This window comes from Rhagoletis zephyria, unplaced genomic scaffold (genome assembly GCF_001687245.7).
Source record: "Rhagoletis zephyria isolate East Lansing unplaced genomic scaffold, Rhagoletis_zephyria_1.1 Rzeph_scaffold_06034, whole genome shotgun sequence".
NCBI lineage: Eukaryota > Metazoa > Arthropoda > Insecta > Diptera > Tephritidae > Rhagoletis > Rhagoletis zephyria.
Genome location: NW_016163117.1, coordinates 28,006 through 38,362, shown reverse-complemented (window position 1 = coordinate 38,362; position 10,357 = coordinate 28,006). Strand labels below are relative to the sequence as shown.

General features: G+C 32.5%; 2 protein-coding genes across 3 annotated transcripts; one reads left to right on the top strand and one right to left on the bottom strand.

The window, feature by feature from the left end:
* Positions 1 to 3,000: 3,000 nt before the first annotated feature.
* LOC108372797 (proliferation-associated protein 2G4) lies at positions 3,001 to 8,041 on the bottom strand. 2 transcript variants are annotated; one of them, XM_017628565.1, is made up of 10 exons: positions 7,944 to 8,041; positions 7,645 to 7,809; positions 6,904 to 7,001; positions 6,384 to 6,520; positions 5,744 to 5,906; positions 4,677 to 4,898; positions 4,289 to 4,381; positions 4,073 to 4,205; positions 3,550 to 3,677; positions 3,001 to 3,490 (listed from the first exon to the last, which is right to left on the bottom strand). In XM_017628565.1, exons 2-10 carry the CDS (start codon positions 7,733 to 7,735, stop codon positions 3,347 to 3,349), a joined length of 1,209 nt encoding a protein of 402 aa, XP_017484054.1. In that variant the 5' UTR covers positions 7,736 to 7,809; positions 7,944 to 8,041; the 3' UTR covers positions 3,001 to 3,346. The 2 variants fall into 2 exon arrangements, with proteins under 2 accessions (XP_017484054.1, XP_017484053.1); XM_017628564.1 differs by having other exon boundaries at positions 7,645 to 7,986.
* A 1,188-nt stretch (positions 8,042 to 9,229) lies between these two features.
* On the top strand, positions 9,230 to 10,307 carry LOC108372796 (mpv17-like protein 2). Its single transcript, XM_017628563.1, has 2 exons — positions 9,230 to 10,224; positions 10,266 to 10,307. Exon 1 carries the CDS (start codon positions 9,446 to 9,448, stop codon positions 10,175 to 10,177), a length of 732 nt encoding a protein of 243 aa, XP_017484052.1. The 5' UTR covers positions 9,230 to 9,445; the 3' UTR covers positions 10,178 to 10,224; positions 10,266 to 10,307.
* The last annotated feature ends 50 nt before the right edge of the window (positions 10,308 to 10,357 follow it).

The following is a 10,357-nucleotide window of genomic DNA, read 5'->3' as shown; positions in this document are numbered from 1 at the left end:
GATGGAATCGCGCTAATGTGCGCTTCGCTTAATATGAATATGTACATTACAAATTTACAATTTTTTTTTTTAATTTTTTTAGAATTTTTTTGAGTATGCAGTTTTGTAGCCCATTTAATAAAGCAAAANGCAATGATGGAATCGCGCTAATGTGCGCTTCGCTTAATATGAATATGTACATTACAAATTTACAATTTTTTTTTTTAATTTTTTTAGAATTTTTTTGAGTATGCAGTTTTGTAGCCCATTTAATAAAGCAAAAAAAGTGCAAGTTTTAAGCTACTGCAAAATTGTGTTGATTTTTAATATTTTTTATGCTGGCGGCTTTTTGCACTTTTTACTTATGAAAGAAAATGCGTAAAACTGTTTTCAAAGAAAATTAAAAAAAAAATGAACGCCAGTTTTGCAATCGTTCAAAAATTTCCACTTTATTATACTAAAATTTAATGGGCTAAAATGTAAAAGTGCATACTTAAAAAAATCATAAAAAAAAAAAAAAAAAAAAAAAAAAAAAAAAAAAATATTTGTAAATTTGTATAGTACTCATTTTACTCAACTTAGGTGTAAAAAAATAATNTTTGTAAATTTGTATAGTACTCATTTTACTCAACTTAGGTGTAAAAAAATCAGAAATATTGCGCAATACTCAGAGCTACCATTGCGACTTTTTGGTATTTTTTTTTTGAGATGGCATATTTTCAAAAATTAACTTTTTTATCAAAAAAAATGTTTGTGAAAAATTTTTCAAGAAAAAAAATGTTAAAAATATTTCTTTTCATAGAGCATTTCGATATGTGTTTGTCTGATTTTTTTCAAATTTTTCCTCGCCCCCTTCTCGAGATATTTGGAAAACTATTAAATCGATTTTTTGTGCTGAAGTTTTTAAAAATGTATTAATCAAGCTCTAATTTCGTATTTATTTATTGTTTATGTTTATGCATCAACCCAAAAAATTTTAAACAAATCAAACACAAAGTGTGCACCCAGTCCGTTTTGGTACGGAACGCCACATATGCACATAGATTTACAGTGGCGTTCGAAAATGGATGGATGGTGTTTCGTTGTTAATATTTACAACGTTTTTCAAGTCAAAATTTTTTTGATATTTTTTTATAAAGATATGGTTCATGCTTTAATACAAACTATAAACCATGATAAAAACATAGCAAGGTATAACCGTTCTCTCAATTTGTCGGCCATGATTTTTTTTTGAAGTTTGCCAACATTTTAAAATCATATAAAAGTGAAAATAAAAAATTGAAATTGTTCGAAATTGTTGTTGCTTGAGATTGAAAATGAAAATGTGTGTGTGTTTGTGAGTAAATTTAAAAATTAAATTGTTTGGAAACGTCAAGAATTTTAAAAGTGACTCTCAGCGGTTCTACCTTACTATATTTTTATCATGCTATAAATCACACTTTCAAACTTTATAAAGAGCTTAGAAAAATTCCAAAAATCTATATCTAAATTTCGAGCTTTTTTAACAGAATTTTTAGAAATTTTTTAGGCATGCAGTTGACAGGCTTATAAAAATCTAGTAACATAAGTGCAAGTTTTGAGCCGCTACAAATCGCATTGATTTTCATTTTTTTTTTTGTCGACGGCGTTTTGCACTTTTTTCATATAAACATGAATTTCTTATTGAAGAATATTCCCAAGACAAAAGATAAAAAGCCAACGCCAGTTTTCCCTAAATTTCGCTATTTGTATGAAAAAAAAAACGCAAAAGCCGTCAGCACAAAAATAATAATAATCAATGCGATTTTTTAGGCGCTCAAAACCTGAACTTCATTTATTAAAATTTTATAAGCCAGTTAAAAAGTTCGAAATTTAGATAAATATTTTTGGAATTTTTCTAGGTTCTGTATAAAGTTTGAAAGTGTGATTTATATAGTTTTTGTTAAAGCATGAACCATATTTTTAACCGACTTCCAAAAAAGGAGGAGGTTATCAGTTCGTCGCATTTTTTATACCCGAGCGCACTTGTGCACAGCACAAGGGTATATTAATTTTGTTCACATAACGGTTGTGTTACCGCATAACTTGGACCACGTCAACTGATTTCGATAATTCTTTTCGCATCGGAAAGGTAGTGGTTTAGATCCGATCATTGGATCATATATATATGTATATATGTGTGTACATATTTATATGAGAATTGAAGTCGGGTTTGTTTTTTGCTTAAAAATTACTTGTTATAAAAAAATATCAAACAAATTTAAGTTTGAAAAACTTTGTAAATATTAAAAACGAAACACCATTCATCCATTTCTGACCGCCACTGCACATACATACATAAGTGAAAATGTTCCGCTCTAAAACAAATTTTTCATAAATCAACCAAAATAGGCAAACACATTTATTCTAGCAACTTAATAAGTGAAGAACAAACATTTTAATAATCGAATTAGATTCCAACAAAATCTTAAAAAAGGAATCTTACGCTTTGTTATGGGTCTTCTCGAATGTCATTTTTTGAAAACAATGTTTTGAAGCACCTTAAACACGCTAGCAATTCCTTCCAATGAATATTAGGTCTGCAATTTCGTACGATTTCTGTAACAGTGGAGCTGATAAAACAATACAAGCGGATAAATTGTTATATTTATAGTACAATAAAATCCCAGATTTTCAATGTTAAAGAACTGCATTTGATAATTTTATTTCTGAAATTAAAACACTTTCGTTTTTGTTCCATATTAAAAAATACTAATTTTATTTTGTTGCTACGGTTTATTGTATTCTGTTTCCGAATCTCGTTAGGTCCAATATTTTCAAAAATGATTGTATGTATTTTCTAATCGCGCTGATTAAGTTTTTATAATTTGCTTAGCAAATTATATATTCCAATAATTTTTTTAATACAAATTATTTTCCTTTTTACTTTTTCAATTACAAAACTTAATTTGCATGTCGTAATGTAACAAAAAGAATATGCTTTTCGAATAAATCATCCTTATGCAGTTCTTAAAATTACCTTCTTTCAATTAAAAATATGCATTTACGGCTTTCATTGCTCAAAGGGTTCTCCGCACATACAAATGTAGGTAAGATCATTTGTTTTATATTTATTTTTTATATTATTTTCATTTAAAATAGAAAAAAATTAGCAGAGACTGATCGATGATATTAACTTGTCCATACGCACAATATTTCTTAAAATCCCTCCTTAGCCAATGCATACATAATAATGTATGTACATCCAGAAGAGGAAGGAAAATGGCTGTGTTTTGTTACTATTACTCCATTTAAGTTAAACAGCTTATTGCTCCTAATATGTTGTTTTTTCTGTTGCTGGTCATCATCTGTATTAGCTTTTTTAAAAGGCAGTAACGGCAACCACATTTCAGGCCTTGGTCTCCACTGCCGGTGTGGATTCCACCTTTGATGCAGAGGCAGCAGCGTCCGAGCCAGCTGAAGTGGTACCTCCCTTCTTCTTAGCACCACCCTTACCCTTCTTGCTTGGCTGTAAAGGTGTTGCGACAAGTTCCTACAAAACAAATATAAACTTGTTTCAAAAATATTTAAAACCCAAACGTATTTCATTACTTTTAATTCTGGCTGGGCTATGCTATGTTCACTAGTAAAGTAATCCTCCGCGAAAGGAATACCGGTAACCAAATTGACTCCGTTGGGCATGAGCAGTACAGTGTGCTTAAACTGCGCCACATATTCAGCTGAAACATACAAAGTCAAAAGTAAACAAAAGGAAACAGAATACATATCTTTATCAGCTAATAATAATTCAATTCAATGAACTTCATTTTGGAGCTGTCTGCAGGATTAATGGTCAAAATATATCCAACTCTTCCTCACTCACATTGTCATACGTTTCAAATAAGAAGTTACGTTACTAGAGACGGAATTACTATGTACAGATAATTTCATTATTTTCGATAGTTATAACGATTGTTACAGTTATACATTTTACTTAAAGTTTAAATAAATACATTAAGAAAATATATAACTATATATTTTTCTGGCAAGGTGTCTGGCCGTAAACGAAACCGAAATCCGTCCCCGGAATTAATCCTTGCTTAGAAGCTATGTTATTAACTTTTACATGACTTACTTGGTTTCTCGTAGAGAACTTGGAAAGGCTCAATCATCTTGTGGGAAACACATTCAACAACCCCCATACGTGCCTTTGTTTCTTCATCGAAGTGCCTGATATTAAATGGCATATTACCATATTTTGTTTTAACCTGTAGTTAATTGCATTTCAAATTTATTATTCATAGATTTGTTTATTACTATTTCATAATAACTACATTTCTACACCTCTTACCTCCTGCAAAAGGGCACGCGATGCCTTTAATTTCAACATATAATTTTCATCCGTTTTTTTGTATATGGAGACTTTTGTATCCTTTTCACGACCCTTTATTGAAGAAAAAAATATTAATTATAATATTTTCCTCATATATAAAAGCAACATGTTATTCTTTTAATGTCCTCAGATCTCATAATCTTACAATCTCTGAGCATCAGTCATTCAGTTTTTAACAAGTGTGCCACGTCAAGTAGGAAATGGGAAGTAATCGAATGAGAAATCAATCCATTACTTTCACTTGCTTTCACCAATCGACTTCCTGCTCTCAAGCGCTCTTTTTTAATCATTGGAAATATAAATAATGAAAATTTAAACATAAATATGTATGCTTCAAAGCACTTACAATGCCTTCACCAGTGCTCACTATAACGTCGATAGCATAAACTTCATGTGTCTCGAATGTGCATTTCTCGTGTTCTTTGCGTTGATTTTCATTCGGGTTTTGAATTATAGTTTTTTCGCCATCAATTTTAAATTGTTTCAATTCATGACTAAGCATCCCCTCAATAGGTTTACATTTGAATGATTCGCTAATTTGTTGCACGGCGTCAGTAATCGTGTAATTCTGAGGAAAAAATAAGAATAAGGTTTAGTTTACGCTTTATTGATGACAACATTTATGAAATAGTTTTTCTATAACCTTGCATATAAACAGCAAAAAAAAAATAAGAAATTCTCATGGTGGGTACCATATAAATTAAAAATCCAAGAGGTGATCCGTTTACTTGCTGATCGTTTAATAGAAAAACACTTCGATTGAAAGCAATTACACACCACCGTATTCAAAATAAAATTGTTATCAGTCGAAAAAAGAGAAATTTCAAAAGCGAAAATTTCACATATTGGACTGAACATTTTTTCTATATGCAAGCGTTGAGATGTATTCTAGTATTAAGGATCTAGAAGACAATCCGTTTACTTGCAAACAATTTTTAAACAAAATTCTGGATTGTTTCTTGGATTTTATATCAAGTACAAATAAATATTGGCATCATAACGTATTAAAAGTATTGGAAAGATTTGTCAGCAGTCGAAAAAAGAGAAATTAAAATGGAGCAAATTTCTCATGGTGGACTACAATTTTTTTTATGCAAGCGTTGAGATGAATCCTTGTATTGCGCAAACAAGAAACATTCCGTTAACTTGCAAATTAGTTAATAACCGTAGGGTATCATAAATTTATGTTTGAAGATTATTAGGGGGAAACGCATTTATTTAGCATTGCACCATTGTGGCTCAACACGTTTACTTTTGCAAACATTTTTTTAAGATTTCGATAAATTTTCAAAATCCGAATCAATGCTTGCTATAATTAGTAGCACTAAATACTTAAAATGTATGTACATGTGTACAAATATACTATCATCTGTATATACATACATATGAATATCACAAATTTACAACACTTACGCTGTTTCCCGCTTTTAATAACCGCAATGCAGCCTGTACAGCCCAGTACGCAGCTAAAACGACATCGGCTTGCCGCCCAGTCACTTTTTTCTCGGTAGAGGATCCAATAACAACAGTATGTGCTGCGACAGCAATAAAACCATCTATATGTGCACCAAGATCTCTATGAAGCAAGAAAATGGTTGGGAGTTCGAGAGTTTGCTATTTAAATGCATTAAAATACGAATATATAACCAGCCCTTATATACATACATATGTACATATCGCACACCGTCTTAAAAAAGTCACAATTCAAAATTCGGCATTTTTGAAATTATGCACTAAAAATGTACACGGAGCTTTTATTTACCTTTCAGCAAAACCTGGAGAAAATTTTGGTTATTTATTAAAGAAAAAACGAATGTAAAGTCTCCCTTGCTAATATGATTAGCATGTGGTACGAAATAGTTTTTCGCATTTTCTGACGAACGTATTATTTTGAGTTGTGGCTCTTTTGAAGACGGTGTGCGATATGTATATCTTACTTCATGTTGATAATTTCGAATTAGTGACCTAAACAAATTTTATGAGAAATGCCACCTGTATAAAGGCACATAATCACACCAAATCAATATATAAATGGGTTTAAAATCGCACTTACATTTTCACAACATCCCCTTCCTTTAGAGTGTAGTCAGGATCATTCTTTGATGGTGAGAAATGGCATACGCAGTTGTTAACCGACAAACAAGTTGGGAATGCAATACCTTTCTTCAAGTCCTTTTCTTTCTTATATACCTTAAAAGGATATAATATTGTTATAGACCAGTTCCTTTAAAGGCATTAACGTAATATTATTTTCTTTGTTCTCAGATCTCATAATCTTGCAATCTTTGAGCATCAGTATCAGCAATATTGAAAATGCGCTAGACTGACCTTTAAATAAACTAATGACAGTCAGAAGAAATTCATAGAATTTACTGCAGTTTTCAACACAAGTGACAAATCAAACTCTCACGCGCTTGTTTTTAATCATCGAACATATAAGTATTCAACAAAATAGTAGCAATTTTTTTTTTTTATTTTTATGGGTTGGAGTAATAAACCGAACGGCAACTCAGCTGAGATCGACATAATGCTACTATATAACATACAAGGTTTTAACGAAAACTCAATCTTACTTTGTTGGTTTCCTCAACGATGAGACTGTCACCCTTATTACAGATATCCCGCACGGATGCATCGGCCGCACAGAGATCAATTATAGCTTTCAATGTTTCTGCAAATTCACAAATGAATTAATAATTTTTGTCTATGTATAAATACAAATATTCTAAAGGTGGTTTGCAAACTACTTCGGATACATAAGGGGAATTCTCGAAGTCACGCAATACAAAGCTTTGCCATAAGAAACCCGGTTTTTACCATGAAATCCGTTCACCGTGCAAGGACTTTGCAAGACTTAAAATTCGAAATATAGATCTACATATAAGTATGTTATGAAATGCGTGGCAGTATTATGGTTTGCCCGCTGATAGCTTGTATACATATGTATGTACATTAGTCCTTCAACAGCATTAAAACAAATGTGCGAGATGTATATGTACGTATGTATGTATGTATATAATAAAAATTAAAGTTATAAGAACATGAGCCATGAAAAAGTTCAAAAGATTTGTCTGATCGGCGGTGAAATTTTAGATGGTTTTTAGGTTATGTTGAATTAGGAATGTATATGCGCCGCGTGGCTTGCTCTACTTGGTCCATTTTTGAAATTTATTGAACTTCTCAAATAGGTTTTTTATATATACTTTTTTTTGTCTTTTTAATAAAAATAAAATTATTATTACAAACACGCATTACATTTTTAATTAGATAGAATTTTGTAAATATAAAAATTGAACATGATCAAATATACTTACTGTTGGCAATTTCACCGGCCAATTTGTATTTGGTCACCACCAAATCTTCAGCAATAGTTTTCTCTGGTGCTTCTTTCTCAACTTCGGCCATTTTCTCGTAAGATCTAGCTTAGTCCTTTGTGAAACAATTCGGGGGTAAGACCAGAAATCTAATGCTGTTCACACCTAAGCATATAAAACAAATAGCAAATCACTTGCTAGAATTGCTGGCGCAAATAATGTTGCAAAACTTTAACAAATAAACTTTATAAAAATGCTTTCTTCAATAATCAAATCACAAAGACCACTTTTTTACACACGTTGCTCTTTTCGCGACGGTGGAATTGTGCAAAAGGAAGGTAAACGATGTGGACACGAAGCATTGGAAATTACTTCGGGGCTGCCAGCTCGGCACGATTAAAAGATGTGCATGAAAAACCAGTTTTGATTTATATATCATTCTTCGCAAAGCCCTCTTCTATGTCTTCAAATATAAGCTGTGAGGTGTTTATTTTGCAACAGTTTGACCCAGGTGTGCTAAATACATTTTGAGTTTGACATAGAAAAAATCTAATTTAAACAATTACCTGTTTACCTTTTATGATAGAACGTAAATAGATTTACGTGCATTACAAAATGGAAATTTTTAATCGTGATGGCAGCCCCAATTGATTTCCGCGTCGATAAACTGTCATCGAAAAGAGAATAAAAAGAATAATAAAAGCTGTGTTCGTTTTTCTCAAGTTCGTTTGTTTTTGTTAAGCTGTACCTCCACGTCAAGCGTTTCAAGCGATGAGGCCATAGCATGACTCAATAATAGAAAGGTTTTGTAATAAAACACTCTTCTCGCTCCCACACATAAAATCCCTCCTTTACTTGTGCAGAATGTTGCTTACTCAACAGTTTCTAGTGATATTAGTAATAAAACCAAAAATTCGTCATACTAAATGTAATTTTCTAGAACAAGTGTAGAATAGTGACCGTTTAGCTATAACCCTGCAAAAATCGTTGGACCATGTAGTCTATTTATGGTAAATTGGAGTACTTACAAAAGTGTTCCTCTGTCATGCTGTAGCGGACCCACTCGTGTCTCTGCGCCAGCTTATTGTTTGTTATCCGATCACTGCTCGTGTTTTAACGAAATGTGATTGAAGTTGAGCATTTGAAAGCACATTTGCATGTCTGGCTGTAGCTGAACGTGTAGAGATGCTCGCTGTTAGTTCTTAGCTCCCAGCATGTTCGGGTTCGAATACCGTCAGAGGCAACATGTAATTTTTAATTTTTGTCTTGGTTTTTATTAATTTCGAAAAAGCATTTGAGAAGTGAAGAACAAAAGCGTGTACAAAGGAAAAAATATAACAACAAGCCCATTGTTAATATGTTGGAGTAGTTTTGTGCTACTCTGATGTAATGCAGGGATGGAGTATATGGTCCTGCCCTAGGACATCGCAATGTTAATTGGACCATATTTTTTATATGAATTGTGGTTAATTTTGGAGTACTCTTTGGTCCTTAGGGAGTACTCTTTACATGCATGCATGGAGTAGTCGCGATTTTTGCAGGGCTAAAATGAATTTTGATAAACCGTGTGTGTAATCAGCTTGAGCGCAAGTTCTTGATCCTGTAACCCATATAAAACTCCCGTTCAATTGAATACTTGAATCGTGTAAAAGCCGTGTTAGCAAGGAAAACATGAATTTTTTGCCCATATATCGATGCATCGATAAATCGTTAGAATCACTATAAAAAAAGCAATGCTCGGAAGTCCTGTGACCAAAATGAGATAATTAGCTAAAACCTCGGCGAAACGAAAATACAGCCAATGTTCGCCCATATGGCAAGCAGATCATATGGAGGATCGTTGGCGCGTGTAGCTTTCAAGTGTCTCTCCAATGTTAACTCAAGCAGGACACCGAAATTGTTATCAAGGTCCCAATTGGGACCTTTTCCACGGCGTGAATACCAACAAAAGCGTAATGGAAGCTCTGCAGACGCGACTTTAGCCCGAAATATTTGGAACAAACTCTTCGGAAAGTATTTATTAGCGACTAATATTCTTAGTTCCGGCATTTTAATGGTTATTGGCGATTTAATTGCGCAAGAGATTGAATACCGCCGTCATAAAATTGAATCAGTTGACTTTGACATCAAACATGACAGATATGATACAAACCGTATTTGGCGAATGTTTATTGTGGGCGCATTACAAGGACCACTTCACCACTATGTTTACAAATGGATGGATCATGTGATGCCTGTGGCGAATATGCGGAATACATTGCAAAAAATATTAATTGACCAAGTGATTATGTCTCCAGCTTGCATTTTGATATTTTTCTACTCTGCTTGTTACCTAGAACAGAGATCAGTCGAAGAGACAAATACGGAGCTGTGCGATAAGTTTCCTATTATTTATCTAATGGACTGGACAGTTTGGCCGGTCGCACAATACGTAAATTTTAGATATTTAGATACAAAGTACAGAGTAATGTTCGTAAATGTTTGTACAGCGCTTTATAACATATTCTTGTCCTATATGAAACATGATTTTTAGCTGAATTTCTTTATTTTAACGTATTGTGATACATTATAGTCAAAGTTGTGTCTAATCAAGGCACATAAATTATTATTATTGTACCATGGTGTCTAATTATCTAATAAAATATTCCCAGTTTGGCGCTGTATATACAAGTACATATGAATATACATACATACATACATAAATATAACCATG